The sequence below is a fragment of the Gopherus evgoodei genome, unplaced genomic scaffold (assembly GCF_007399415.2).
Source record: "Gopherus evgoodei ecotype Sinaloan lineage unplaced genomic scaffold, rGopEvg1_v1.p scaffold_36_arrow_ctg1, whole genome shotgun sequence".
NCBI lineage: Eukaryota > Metazoa > Chordata > Testudines > Testudinidae > Gopherus > Gopherus evgoodei.
In genome coordinates, this window is record NW_022060038.1 from 242,307 (window position 1) to 258,312 (window position 16,006).

Sequence of the window (16,006 nt, forward strand, 5' to 3'; positions counted from 1 at the left end):
ACTGCACAGCCCCTATGTAACGTGAGCATTGACATTAAACCAAAAATGGAGCTGGCACTATCCAAAAGTGAGCTGCTGAATTGGGAGGTCTCTTTTCTCTAGCCCCCAACCTGAGACACACCTCAGCCAAGATTTCAAGAGGTGCTGAGCTCTCGCAGCTCCCACTCTCTGCCACTGGCGTGGCGGGTGCTCAGCAGCTGTGAAAAACCAGACCCTGGATGACACAAGCTCAGCATCCAAACAGGAGTGGTGGATAGGGATGCCAACTTTCTGACTGCAGAGAATTGAACACCCTTGCCTTGCTCCTCCCCTTCTCGGAGGTCCTGCCCCCTGCTCCCTCCATCCCTGCTCCCTCCCTCGCTCGCTCTCCCCCACCCTTGCTCAGTCGCTCAGGGGGTTGGAGGTGCAGGAGGAGGTGAGGGCTCTGGCTGAGGGTGTAGGATCCAGGGAGGGGCCAAGAATGAAGGGTTTGGAGTATGGGAAGGGTGTCTGGACTGAGGTAGGGGGCTGGGATGCAGGACAAGTTTTGGGGTGCAGGTAGCACTTACCTCAGACAGCTCTTGGAAGCGTCCTGCATGTCCCTTTGGCTCCTAGGCAGAGGAGCAGCCAGGAGGAGCTGCATGGTGCATGCTGTCCCAGTCCAGAGAAGCCAAACTCGCAGCTCCCATTGGCCATGATTCCCGGCCAGTGGTAGCTGTGGGGCTGATACTTGGGGTGAGGAGAATGCGGGGAGCCCCCTTGTTACCCTCTGCCTGTGGCCAGACATGCTGGCTGCTTCTGGAAGCCCCTCAGAGGCAGGGTAGGCAGGGAGCCTGCCTTAAACCCACTGCACCACCATCCAGATTTTTAAAAGCCAAGTCACAGGTGCTGACCAGAGCCACCCGGTAGACGGTCCTGATTGCTTCTGTCAGTGAGGGTTAGAGACAGAGAATTTCTCTTCTCAGCACAGACTTGATTGTCAGCAATAGTAAAGGGCGCCAGGAGAGAAGGCTGCCATGGGCCTGTTTGACTCTGCATCCATTACTGTCTGGGCGTCAGGGACCACAGGCCTTTTGGGTTGGTTTACAGGGCCCTTAGGTGCTAAAACTCAGCTCTGACAATGTTGATTTTTCCTCCTTATTATGTTGTACCTGAGCCTATTTGAGTCTCATAGTTTTGCATGAATACTGTGTGTGTCTCAGTTTCCCTGGGTGCTGCACTAATGCCTACGTGGTGTGAATAAGGGTGTGACACTTTTGCTGAGGCCCTCGGGGAGTGGTGCGGTGGCTCCAGCTGCCTGTACATAACCGATGGCTGGTGCCCTTTGTCACCTGAGACGCAGGAGTGGGATGCAACAGGGTGACACTTTGCCCGGGAAGTGAGACAAAGACCAGGAGGAGGAGCAACGGATGTGTTGGAAGTCAGGCCACTGGAAGCTGGTCAATATGTAAGGGGGGACTTGGAGGGAGAGGAGTCTGTCCTGGAGTCCTGCCAAGTTGGACTTTGCTGAAAGTCACTGATTTCTGTGCTCACAAGTTCTGTTCTACATTCTGTTCCTTCGACAAATAAACCTTCTGTTTTACACGCTGGCTGAGAGTGACAGCTGACTGTGGAGTCGGGGTGCAGGGCCCTCTGGCTTCCCCACAAACTCCTCCTTCACCTTGGGGGTTTTCACCATGACTCGGATGATGCGGGGGTTGGTGGCGATGACTGGGCAGGCGATGGTGTTCTCTCCGCTGTCAGCCAGGCTTCGTGAGGCTCAGGGCGGGCCGAGGAGAGCCGGAGTGCAGGGGGGGCTGGATTTCTTTCACTTTGGTGATAGTTTTAGTATTGTTCTTGCTGCTGTGATCACAGATCTATGAGTGGTGGAGTAAGGTTCTCCAGCAGACCCTTGGCAGAGCTCGGGGATAAACCCCAGATGTCCTGAGTCACAGTCCTGATTCAAAGCCTGTGTGGATTTTGCAGCATTTTATACCTTAAGAGAGCATCCTGTAACCCCTCTATTCCTCAGTTATAATTAATTATGATCTTCCATAAAAATCATGCAATGTGAGCTATCAAGGGAAGGTTATGAACTGCTGAAAGCCACTATTCTACCTAAATATATAGATCTTTTCCGCATATGAAGGTACAAGAATTGTGTTGTCTGGTTGTATCTAAAACATGCTGGAAGTTGCGGGATCAGCCAGATGTTCCCTCCCAGAAAAAACAACAAGGAAAGTAACCAGTGCCCTGATGGGGTGTCAAACAACCTATCAACAGCCATTGTGCAGCAAGGGAGCTATAATTCAATGACTCACCTGCATGAGGCCACACCAGAGGAATTGCTAAACCTTTCCTAGTGACTCAGCAATGCCTCCAAACATGCCTGGACTCGTGCTCTCCAAGCACATGGGACTGAGGGTATAAAACAGGACATGGTGACCAGGTTTCAAGGATGAAATCCTTTTCAAGGGTGGGCTGCATAAGTAGGAAAATTGCCAGCAGATAGAGGGACTTGATCATTCCCCTCTATTCGACACTGGTGAGGCCTCATCTGGAGTTCTGTGACCAGTTTTGGGTCCCATACTACAAGAAGGATGTGGAAAAATTAGAAAGAGTCCAGCAGAGGGCATCAAAAATTATTAGGGAGGTGGAGCACATGACTTATGAGGAGAGGCTGAGGGAACTGGGATAATTTAGTCTGCAGAAGAGAAGAATGAGGTGGCATTTGATAGCTGCTTTCAACTATCTGAAAGGAGATTCCAAAGAGGATGGATCTAGGCTGTTCTCAGTGGTGTCAGATGACAGAACAAGAAGCAATGATCTCAAGTTGCAGTGAGAGAGGTCTAGGCTGGATATTAGGAAACACTATTTCACTAGGAGGGGTGTGACGCACTGGACTGGGTTACATAGAGAGGTGGTGGAAACTCCTTCCTTAGAGGTTTTTAAAAAGTCTTGACAGAGCCCTGTCTGAGATGATTTAGTTGGAACTGGTCCTGCTTTGAGCAGGGGCTTGGACTGGAACCTCCTGAGGTCCCTTCCAACCCTGAGATTCTATGATTCTGTGATTCTATCATCTGTGTATTATGAACTGCAATATCCAGTGGGGTGAGAAAAAACTGCTTAATCTAGATGTTGCCCGTCTAATAGGGTTGAGAGTTTAGACAGTGTGCTTATATTTTCTTTTATTTTGGTAACTAATCTGACTATTTGCCTATCACTTAACATTACTTAAAAACTATCATTTATGGTCAATGCATTTGTTTTACTGTTTGTATGAAGTGTATGGCAAAACGTTCCACTTTCCATTGATGAAGTGGTGAACCAATTAATATATTTGCACTGCTTAAGACAGTACTTTCCTGATGTGCAGTGCTGAGAGACGTGGGTGTCTTGGTTCTGATGCTTTTCCCTGTGTGATACATGAGTGGTTCTGTGAACAGTCATGCAATCTAGCAGGTTGTGGGGCTCCACGTGCAGTTGTGCTGAGTGATAACACCGGGAGGGGTTTTTTGCTGGTCACTAGCAAAGCATTGTGAGGCACAGGGGGCACAGTGGTCCCGGCTATCCCAACACAGATGTCATTCAGGGTCTACATCTCCCTGCCATGCAGATATTTTTCCCTGGGGTTACAGGACTGGCCAGGGGAGAAAGGAAGGATCTTTTTCTCTTGTTCTTCAGTGATGTACAGTGGGAGCAAGAGGCAACTAACCTAGAGTTGGTGTGTTACAGGGTCTGTAACTAACTCTCCGCCTCCCTCCTTCCTCCCTGAGCCAGAGGGACCCCCCCACATACACCAGAAGCTACTGGAAAAATGGGGAAAACTAAACAGGCTGTGAAATTCCAGTTCAGTGAGGTACAAACCTCAGTCGGGGTAGGGGTAGCAGTAGGGTTGGGGTTAAAACCAGAAGCTACTGGAAATATGTAGAAATTAAACAGGTTGTGAATTTACAGTTCACTGAGATACACACATCGATCGGGGGCCATCCAGGACAACTGGAAAAAGGCTAATGTAATGCCCATCATTAAAAAAGGGAAGAAGGAAAATCCGGGGAACTACAGCTTCACCTCAGTCCCTGGAAAAATCATGGAGCGGGTCCTCAGGGAAACCATTTTGAAACACTGGAAGGAGAGGAAGGTGATCAGGAACAGTCAACATGGATTCACCAAGGGCAAGGCATGTCTGACCAACCTGATTGCCTTCTATGATGATATAACTGGCTCTGTGGATTTGGGCAAAGTGTTGGATGAGATATATTTTTCAGAGTGGTAATCGTGTTAGTCTGCATCAGCAGAAACAACGAGGAGTCCTTGTGGCACCTTAGAGACTAACACCTTTTTTGGGGGATAAGCTTTCGTGGGCTAGAACCCACTTCATCAGATGCATGGAGTGGAAAACACAGTAGCAGATATATTTATACATAGTACATGAAAAGATGAGTGTTGGCTTATCAGGGGGGGGATCAGACTAACGAGAAAATTTAATTATCAGCAGAATACCAAGGGAGGGAAAATCACTTTTGAAGTGGTAATGAGGGTGGCCCATTTCAAACAGTTAACACGAAAGTGTGAGTAACTGTAGGGGAAAATTAGTAAGGCAAAATTAAGTTTTGTAATGACCCATCTGTGATGAGTTGGATCACAGAAACCCCCTTGGGGCTGCCAACTAATGTCCCAAGACTACTTCTGCCCCTGCCTTCCCTGTCTTCCCAGATTGGGACTTCAGTGCCCTACCTGGTTTAAGCTAGACCCGCTAGTGTGCAGCAAACCCCGTCCCAGGTCTGACCCATATCCCCTAATAGCTGTAGGCTTAATTGAAAGCAGGTTAAGAAGTTCTCCTGTCTTTAACACTCAGATGCTCAACTCCCAATTGGGTCTAAACCCCAAAGAAATCCGTTTTACCCTGTATAAAGCTTATACAGGGTAAACTCATCAATTGTTCGCCCTCCATAACACTATTAGAGAGATATGTAAAGCTGTTTGCACCCCCCACAGGTATTAATACATACTCTGGGTTAATTAATAAGTAAAAAGTGGTTTTATTAAATACAGAAAATAGGATTTAAGTGGTTCCAAGTAGTAACAGACAGAACGAAGTGAATTACCAAGCAAAATAAAATAAAACACAGAAGTCTAAACCTAATGCAGTAAGAAAAATGAATAGAGATAAAATCTCACTGTCATGGTACAATTCCCCACTCTGAACCTTAGTGTTCAAAAGATGGAGTACCAGCATGAATTCCTCTAAGCTAATTATCAGCTTAGAACCTGTAGCGCTGCCACCAACCAGGAATTCCAGTGCCTGGTACACTCTGGTCCCCCCAAAACCTTGCCTGGGGACCCCCAAGACCCAGACCCTCTGGATCTTAACACAAGGAAAGTAAACCCTTTCCCTCACTGTTGCCTCTCCCAGGCTTCCTCTCCCTGGGTTACCCTGGAAGATCACTGTGCTTCAAACTCCTTGATCTTAAACAGAGAGGAAAATGCACCTTTCCCCCTCCTTCTCTCTCTCTCTCCCAGACTCTCCCTGAGAGAGAAAGTAATCCTAACACAGAGAGAAAATTAACCTTTCTCTCCCCCTTCCCTCCTTTCTCCCCCCAATTCCCTGGTGGATCCAGACCCAGGCTCCTGGGGTCTCACTAGAATAAAAAACAATTAGGTTCTTAAGCAAGAAAAGCTTTTAATTAAAGAAAGAATAAACAGTAAAAATTATCTTTGTAAATTTAAAATGTAATAGATACAGGGTCTTTCAGCTATAGACACTGGGAATACTCTCCCAGCCTAAGTATACAAGTACAAATTAAAATCTTTTCAGCAAAATACCAATTTGAACTCCTTTCAGCCAAATGCACATTTGAACTCCATCCAACCAAATACACATTTGCAAATAAAGAAAACAAACATAAGCCTAACTCGCTTTATCTACCTCGTACTCACTATTCTGGATCTATAAGAAACTGGATTGGAGAGAAACCTGGTTGCACATCTGATCCCTCTGAGCCCCCAGAGTGAACAGCAACCAAAACTAACAGCACACACAAAAACTTCCCTCCCTCAAGATTTGAAAGTATCCTGTCCTCTGATTGGTCCTCTGGTCAGGTGACAGCCAGGCTTACTGAACTTGTTAATCCTTTACAGTCAAAGAGATAAAGTACTTCTGTGCTATTAACTTTTCTTATCTGTTTATGACACTCACCCTCAGAGATGTTTCAGTAAGCTTCTGCCACGGACTAGACACCTTCCTAGTCTGGGCACAATCCTTTCCCCTGGTACAGCCCTTCTTCCAGCTCAGGGGGTAGCTTGGGGATTCCTCATGATTGACGCCTCTTTTGGTCTGTTCCACCCACTTCTACATCTTTTGCATAAGGCAGGAATCCTTTTACCCCTCTCTGGGTTCCCACCCCTCCTTCTCCGTGGAAAAGCACCAGGTCAAAGATGGATTCCAGTTCAGATGACATGATCACATGTCACTGTAAGACGTCATTACTCACTTGTCAGCACACAATATATAGGAAGACTTACAAGTAAAACAGCCATCTAGAGTCAATTGTCCTGGTTAATGGGAGACATTAAGATTCCATATCAGCATTAATGGCCCACACTTTGCATAACTAGAATAAGACCTCAGAGTTATATTTCATATTTCTAGTTTCAGATACAAGAGTGATACATTTATTCAAATAGGATGACCACATTCAGTAGATTATAAGTTTTGTAATGATACCTTACAAGAGACCTTTTGCATGAAGCATATTTTAGTTACATTATATTCACACTCATCAGCATACATTTTTAAGATCACATAGATTGAAACGTCACACCATCCACTCCCAGTCTTTATTCAGACCTAATCTGATGGTGTCCAGTTTGCAAATTAATTCCAGTTCTGCAGTTTCATGTTAGAGTCTGTTTTTGAAGATGTTTTATTGAAGAATTGCCACTTTTAAGTCTGTTATTGAATAACCAGGGAGGCTGAAGTGTTCTTCTAATTTTTTGAATGTTGTCATTCCTGATGTCAGATTAGTGTCCATTTATTCTTTTGCGTAGAGGCTGTCCGGTTTGTCCAATGTACATGGCAGAGGGGCATTGCTGGCATATGGTGCCATATATCACATTGGTAGCTGTGCAGATGAACGAGCCCCTGATGTTGTGGCTGATGTGGTTAGGTCCTATGATGGTGTCCTTTGAATAGATATGCAGACAGAGTTGGATGATTTAGTTGGGATTTGTTGCAAGGTTTGGTTCCTGGATTAGTGTTTTTGTTCTGTGGGGTGTAGTTGCTGGTGAGTATTTGCTTCAGGTTGGGGGGCTGTCAATAAGTGAGGACTGGCCTGTCTCCCAAGGTCTGTGTGAATAAGGGATCATCCTTCAGAATAGGTTGTAGATCCTTGATGATGCGCTGGAGGGTTTTAGTAGGGGTCTGTAGGTGATGGCTAGTGGCTTTAGATATCTTGACTTTAGAAAAGCTTTTGATATCGTCTCCCACAGTGTTCTTCCCACCAAGTGAAAGAAATATGGGCTGGATGAATGGACTTTAAGGTGGATATGAAGCTGGTTAGTTCATCGGGCTCAGTGGGTAGAGATCAATGGCTCAATGTCTAGTTGGCAGCTGGTATCAAGCGGAGTGCCCCAGGGGTTGGTCCTGGGGCCAGTTTTGTTCAACATTTTCTCTAATGATCTGAATGACGGAATGGATTGCACCCTCAGCAAGTCTGCAGATAGCACTAAGCTGGGGGGAGAGGTAGATACAGTGGAGGGTAGGGGTAGGGTCCAAAGTGACCTAGACAAATTAGAGTATTGGGCCAAAAGAAATCTGATGAGATTCAACAAGGACAAGTGCAGAGTCCTTCCTTTAGGATGGAAGAATCCCATGCACTACTACAGGCTGGGGACCGACTGGCTAAGTGGCAGTTCTGCAGAAAAGGATCTGGGGATTGCAGTGGATGAGAAGCTGGATATAAGTCCGCAGTGCACCCTTCTTTCCAAGAAGGATAAGGGCACATTGGGCTGCATTCATAGGAGCATTGCTAGCAGATCAAGGGAAGTGATTATTCTCCTCTATTCGGCACTGGAAAGGACACATCTGGAGTAATGAGTCCAATTTTGGGCCCCCTACTACAGAACAGATGTGGGCAAATAGGAGACAGTCCAGTGGAGAGCAACAGAAATGATTAGGGGGCTGGGGCACATAGTTTTTGAGGAAAGGCTGAGGGAACTGGGCTTGTTAGTTTGCAGAAGAAAAGAATGAGGGGGGATTTGACAGAAGCCTTCAACTAGCTGAAAGGGAGTTCCAAAGAGGATGGAGCTCAGCTGTTCTCAGTGGTGGCAGATGACAGAACAAGGAGCAATGGTCTCAAGTTGCAATGGGAGAGGTCTAGGTTGGATATTAAGAAAAAAATATTTCACTAGGAGGGTGGTGAAGCACCGGAATGGGTTACCCAGGGACGTGGTAAAATCTCTATCCTTAGAGGTTTTTAAGACCCGGCTTGACAAAGCCCTGGCTGGGATGATTTAGTTGGGGTTGGTCCTGCTTTGAGCAGGTGGTTGGATTAGATGACCTCCTGAGGTCTCTTCCAACCCTAATCTTCAAAACAAAGAGTAGGAATAAATGGTCCATTTTCACAAGAGAGTAAGGTAAACAGCAGGGTCCCCCCATGGATCTATACTGGGACCAGTGCTGTTCAACACATTCCTTAATGATTCGAAAAAGGGAGTGAACAGTGAAGTGGCAAAGTTTGCAAGGATACAAAATTATTCAAGATAGTTAAATCCAAGGTTGACTGAGAAAAGTTACAAAGGGATCTCACAAAACTGGATGACTGGGCAACAAAATGGCAGGTGAAATTCAGCATTGATAAGTGCAAAATGATGAGCACTGGAAAAAATAATCCTAACTTCCCATATATAAGGATGGGGTCTAAATTAGCTATTGCCACTCAATAAAGAGATCGTAGAGCCACCTTGGACAGTTCTCTGATAACTTCTGCTCGAGGCACAGTGTGGGTAAAAAGGCTAATAGGCTGTTAAGAATCATTAGAAAATGGAGAGAAAATATCATATTGCCAGTGTATAAATCCGTGGTACACCCACATCTTCAGTAGTGTGTCCAGTTGTAGTAGCCACATCTCAGAAAAGTTATTGTGTAACTTGCAACGGTTCAGAGAACGGCAACAAAAATGATTAAGGGTATAGAATGGTTTCCATGTGAGGAGAGACTAAAAAGTCTTACATTGTTCAGCTTAGAAAAGAGACAACTAAAGGGGGATATGACAGAGGTCTCCAAAATCACGTTATTTACTTATGTACACAATGCAAAAGCCAAGGGTTACCTGATAAAGTAAAGAAGCAGTATATTTAATAAAAACAAGAGAAAGTTTTTTTTTTTTCATGGAGCACAGAGCTAACCTGTGGAACTCATTGCCAGGGGATGTTGTGATGGCCAAAGGATTAAAAAAAGAATTAGATAAGTTAATGGGGGATAGGTCCATCAATGGCTATAAGCCAAGATGGTTGGGGATGTAAGTCCGTGCTGCTGGTGTCACAAAACCTCTGACTGCCAGAAACCAGGATGGGCTGAGAGGGGATGGATCACTTGATGATTGTCCTGTTCTGTTCACCCGCCCTAAGCACCTGGCGCTGGCCACTGTCGGAAAATGGGACACTGGGCTAGTTGGACCTTTGGCCTGACCCAGTATATACCATTCTTATGTTCTTATCAGACATTTCTTCTCAACAGCTGCAGGAATGGAAGGTGACAATAAAGGAAAAAATATTCCCACAACATTTCTGCTGGATGTTGTGTGATGTTAGCAGAAGGTCAAACAAGCCTCCAAGTCCCAGAAGGAGTCGGCATGATCTCCTCAGTGGCAAAACATTCCTTTAGCACGAGGTAAGAAACAGATAATCGCACACACATGATTCTATTCTCTATCTCTCCCACGGTCAAGGGGGCCAGAAAGTACATGCAAATGATCTCCTCACCCAGGCACCAGGTCACAGGACCCCCTGGCCTCTCTCCCATCCAGCCACCCCTACGAAGCCACGAGTGTAGGGAAGAGAGCGAGATCACCCTGGGGAAGCCGGGCCAATCCACCCAAAATGTGCCATGAGGCAGCAAAACACAAGGTCTGTGGGACGCAGGCCTTGGCTACGGAATGGGGGAAGGAAGCTGGCAAAGCTGTGACCCTGAGAAGGATTTAGGAGTTTGAGAAGGAAAGAAACTAACCCAAGGTGACACAGCAGGTTGGTGGCAGAACCAACAATGGAGCCCTTGTCTTTCAATGTGCAGCCCAGTGCACTTCCCACTGGCCTATGACATAGCTCCCTTAGCTGCTGCTTTCTGTTTCCATTAAGAGTTCAGCTCAGCTGCAACTTGTCAGACAGGAGATGCACATACTGTGCTCTCTCTCATGCTGATGTTTACCTTTGTTCTTTCTTCTTTTACTATTTCTCTTCAATTTAAAACAAGTCTCACTTGGTCTGGCTGCCTTCTGTGGCAATGTGCAGTGTTGTTGTACCATGTCAGTCGCAGGATATTAGAGAGACAAGGTGGGGGAGTAAAGAGCTTTCATTGGACCCAAATTCTGTTGACAAGAGAGACCAGATTTCGAGCTTACACAGTGTAAGTACATAGTAAAAACACCCCTAGGGTTCCAATGAAAAGCTGGCTTTAATTTCCAACTCTCAAAGCATTTTCTGTTGCTTCTCTAGCTCGGCACAGAGCTTCTGCTCCAGCATCGATAAAAGACATTGATCACCCGTTTCAGGATCTCTTTTGTTGTCACCCCATATACGATGGGGTTTAACATGGGGGGAATGAGCACATAGAGGTTGGCCAATAGGTTGACAATATAACCTGGGATGATGTGCCCAAACTGGTGTGCTAAAGAGGAGAAAACGGCCGGCACGTAGAACATCAGTATGACACAGACATGGGAGCCGCAGGTGCGGAGAGCCTTGAGCCGGGCATCCTTGGAGGGGAGCAGGAAGACAGCCCTGAGGATCAACCCATATGATACAGCAATGAGCACAATATCTGAACCAATTACTAAAATAGCCACAGCTACGCCATACCAGACGTGGACTGTGATGTCGTCGCAGGCCAGCCGGGCTATGATCATATGCTCACAATAAGTGTGAGGCAGGAGGTTGGTTCTGCAGAAATTCAGCTGCTTCATGAGAACGATGAGAGGGAAAATGATACAGAAACTTCTTGTGTCAATTACCAGCCCCATCTTCCCGATCACATACTTGGTTAGCAAGGAAATGTATCTCAAGGGGTTGCAGATGGCAACGTACCGATCAAACGCCATGGCCAGTAGGATGGCCAACTCGGCAATAAAACTGACATGTATGAAAAACATCTGGGTCAGGGAGGCAGCAAAAGAAATTTCCCCCGCCCTAAACCAGAATACAGCGAGCATCTTGGGCACTGCCCTGGTAGATAACAGCAGATCAGCAGCGGCCAGCATAGACACAAAAAGATACATGGGCTCATGGAGGCTTTGTTCTGTTAGTATGATGAATAGTAGGAGAGAGTTCCCAAAAAGTGATGCAACATAAATAAGACAGAAGGGGATGGCGATCCAGAAATGAGACTCTTCCGTACCTGGGATGCCAATCAGGATATAAATTACAGGGTAAAAAACGGTGTGATTGTCAGCTTTCATCATTTACTATCAAATGGATCTTCTATTCAGTTTCCAGTAACTAACAGCAAAAGAGAAAATCAGTGAGAACTCGAGCGTCAGCTAGGACTGGACTGCATTTGTTGAGGGAATCATAGATACCATCAAAAACTTCATTGTGAGACAACTACCTGTCATGTGTGACCGTAAATCCAGTAACACTCTCATACTGCGGAACTGTAGTAGGAAGAGAGACTGAGACATAAGCCCTTGTATTAGAGACCTAGTATGAGGCCTGAGGCCTGGGCTAAAGTAAAAGTCAAAGCCTTGTAGATATAAAACAAAACTAGGCTGTGAGCTAGAGGCAGGCCCTGCTCACAGAATCTGGCAAGCACAGGGCTGATATTTGAAAACCACACATTTCTACGAGGTTCTGGGCACAGAGCACTCACGCAAACACATTTCAGAAGGGTGATACCAGAACATCTCCATACCAACTCTTTCCCTACAGATAACAGGAACATGGTGACCCATCCTAAAGATATGATCAAGTGTACTAGGTGATAGGTGGTAACCAGCTACATCAGAGAGTGTGAATTAGCTACTTTAGAGTGTCAGTATGTGACTTGTTTGTATTGATGTATGAAATGGAGCCTCAAAAGGAGTGTCTCTGTGTAGCCTAGGGAGGAATGGAAAGTCCCACTGTTCACTAAGCTGGTTCATTCTAATGGGCTCACATGTATTAGTGTTCATGTACAGTCTGAGGGATATTGATGCCGTGCTTCATTGACAATAAACCTGGCTGGGTGCCTTCGTACCTTATGGGATCTTGGGGTCATTCGGTGGTTCACTCAAGGTCTGCTGTGCCAACTGTCTGCGCAGAGCTGGGACAGGACACAGAGAGAACACACACACGCACACAGCTGAACATTTTACCACACCAGTAAACCACAATAAGTTACGTACTGCCGCTCTGACATAACATCTCCATTCCAGAAGAAGGAAGATGGTTTGAATGATTCTGGCCCCAGGTGAAGCAGGACGCACTCTCCTGGTGTTGCTGCCCACAGCAGAATCTCTGCTCTGCACATTTGCTAGAGTTGTTCCAGGACTCAAGCGGTGACTGGAAAGTGAGTTAAAGCAGCCAGACGACTGGTTCTTCTGGCACTTACACCAATTTACACTCAGTACTGAGGAGTCACTCCCAGTTAGTAACAGGATGAGAGCAGAACCTCTTTCCTTCACAATCCTCCTGCTGGATCCTACTGGCTCTGAGGCCTTGACCCAACCAACACTCAAGCCCACGAGTAAATTCATTCACAAGAAACTCCCATTGACTTTTATGAAAATTCTCACCTGAGTAAAGTTGCAATTTTTTTTTCAGGATTGGGTCCTAAATATGTGGGACAATCTCAGTGAAGCTCTGGTCCACACTACAGACATATATCGGGATAACTGCATTGCTCAGGGTTGTGAAAAATCCTCACCCGTGTGTGACATAGATACACCAACCTGACCCCCTGTGTCGACATAGCTACAGCCTCGCGGGGAGGAGGATTAACTACACTACCGGGGAGCTCTCCCCCATCAGCGCAGAGCATCTCCACTAACTCACCACAGCGGTGCAGCTGTGCGAACGCAGCATTTTAAGCCTGTCCGAGCTGGTGGCTCTGCTCCAGAGAACTACAGCTGCAGTAGGTGTAGGGACACCAGACGTCCCATTTTTAAAGGGACAGTCCCTTATTTAAGCCCTCCTGCAAGTGGCTCAACTTTTTCTTCAAGCAGGTAAATTGTCTTGTATTTTCTATCTCCCGCCATCCATACTAGCAGGTCCTGCTGCTGGCCAGATCCCTGCTTCCCAGATGCCCGCCTACCAGTGGTGAGTGGGGGAGTCTAGGCCCAATAATGGGGGTGGGGGTGCAAGCTGGTGACAGGGCAAAGATGCAGCATACAGAGCACACCCCCCCCCGCTGTTCCCTCAGCTGAGCACCCCCTACGTGATGGCTCTCAGCGAACAGGGCCCCACCCCCCTGTCCCATTTCCCATTGTCACCGGCTGCACACTGCGAGCTGCAGTGGCTGGTAAGTGTGGGCGGGCACCAGGCACTGGTTACATGTCGCCTCTGCTGCCCACCCATCAGCCCTTTACATGCTCCCCCTCATGCTTTGTCCCTTCACCCTCCCCCACCCAGCCCCACTTCTTCTCCATGTCCCCCGCAGCGGGGCACATCCTGCTCCCAGCGCTGTGCAGAGAACCAGCCCCTCTTCAGAGCACTCAGCTCACCAACAGACTAGCCAGCCGGCTCCTTCCTTCCCCCACTGCCTCTGGCTGGGCCGGTGCCCAGAAAAAGCCCCAGACCCTCCGACCTGGGGTACTGGCCAGGAGGTGCTGAGACCTGCATGTGCCAAAGCCCCCACACAGCTCTGGCACGGGGCAGCCTCTCTGCCCCTCAGCTAAGCTCTGGAGTGGCTGGGGGGGGAGGGGGAAGCAATTGCCAGCCTGTTCATGCCATAAATCTGCAGGCTGCACAGCAGCCCTCAGGGCAGGGGCCTAGCACCCTCTTCACTCCCCAGCCCTCCACCCTGGGTTCTGCCCCTGAGGTTGCTGGTCTGATCCATCCCCTAGGTATCCTCCCCTGCTGACCCACCTCTCTATCCTGTATCGCTGAAGCCCCTGCAGGCAGCTTCTCAGGGCCCTGGTGCACAATGCTGCCTCAGGGCTTAACCCTTTCCTGCCCTCACTGTAGCCAGGGGACAGGAGGCAGCTGGGATACGTTGGGTGGCCTGCAGTGGGGGAGTAGGGGGAAATGTCAGGGAAGAGAAAAGATGTGCTCTGCAAATCCACGAGCCAGGTAATCTTCACAGCTGAGAATATGAGAGAGATTCCCAAACCTGAACCATTCATTTTAGATGATAAATCTGAGAAACTCTCCCAGATTGAGGTGTCATTACAGGAGGTTTTGGACCAAATTGATAAACTAAACAGTAATAAGTCACCAGGCCCAGATGGGATTCACCCAAGAGTTCTGAAGGAACTCAAATGTGAAATTGTAGAACTACTAACTGTAGTCTGTAACCTATCAATTACATCAGCTTCTGTACCAAATGACTGGAGGACAGCTAATGTGACACCAATTTTTTGAAAAGAGCTGTAGAGGTGATCCCGGCAATTACAGGCGGTAAGTCTGACTTCAGTACCAGGCAAACTGGTTGAAATTACAGTGAAGAACAAAATTGTCAGACACAGAGATGAGCATAATTTGTTGGGAAGAGTCAACATGTTTTTTCTAAAGAAAATCATGCCTGACCAATCTGCTAGAATTCTTTGAGGGGCTCAACAAGCATGTGGACAAAGGGGATCCAGTGGATAGAGCGTACTTAGATTTTCAGAAAGCCTTTGACAAGGTCCCTCACCAAAGGCTCTTCAGCAAAGTAAGCTGTCATGGGATAAGAGGGAAGGCCCTCTCATGGATTGATAACTGGTTAAAATATAGGAAACAAAGGGTAGGAATAAATGGACAGTTTTCAGAATGGAGAGAGGTAAATAGCGGTGTCCCCCAAGGACCTGTACAGAGACAGTCCTATTCAAGATATTCATACATGATTTGGAAAAAGGGATAAGCAGTGAGGTAGCAAATTTTGCAGATGATACAAAACTTCTCAAGGTAGTTAAGTCCCAGACAGAGTGCGAAGAGCTACAGAAGGATCTCTCAAAACTGTGTGAAAATGGCAGATGAAATTCAGTATTGATAAATGCAAAGCAATGCATGTTGGAAAACATAATCTCAACTATACATATAAAATGATGGGGTGTTAATTAGCTGTTACCACTCGAGAAACAGATTTTGACATCATTGTGGATACTTACTGACATCCACTCAGTAAGTAACCACAGCCAAAAAAGTGAACAGAATGTTGGGAATCATTAACAAAGGGGTATATAGCAATACAGAAAATATCATATTGCCTCTTTATATATCCATGGTACGCCCACATCTTGAATATCCTGTGCACATGTTGTCACCCCATGTCAAAAATTGATAGATTGCAATTGGAAAAGATTCAGAAAAGGGCGACAAAATGATTAGGAGTATGAAATGGAGCCATACAAGGAGAGATGAATAAGACTGGGACTTTTCAGCTTGGAAGAGAAATGACTAAGGGAGGATATAAGAGAGATTTATAAAATCATGACTGGTGTGCAGAAAGTCAACAAGGAAATGTTATTTACTCCTTCTTATAACACAAGAGCTAGGGGTCACCAAATGAAATTAATAGGCAGCAGGTTAAAAACAAAAAAAAAGGAAGTATTTCTTCCCACAATGCACAGTCAACCTGTAGAATTCCTTGCCATAGGATGGTGTGAGGGCCAAGAATATAACAGGGATCAAAAAAGAACTAGATATATTCATGGAGGAT

At 46.5% G+C, this 16,006-nt stretch overlaps 1 protein-coding gene across 1 annotated transcript; it reads right to left on the minus strand.

The window, feature by feature from the left end:
* Positions 1 to 10,667: 10,667 nt before the first annotated feature.
* Positions 10,668 to 11,633, minus strand: LOC115641859 (olfactory receptor 52B2-like). Its single transcript, XM_030545228.1, has one exon. The coding sequence runs from the start codon at positions 11,631 to 11,633 to the stop codon at positions 10,668 to 10,670; it is 966 nt and encodes a 321-aa protein (XP_030401088.1).
* Between the last annotated feature and the right edge of the window lie 4,373 nt (positions 11,634 to 16,006).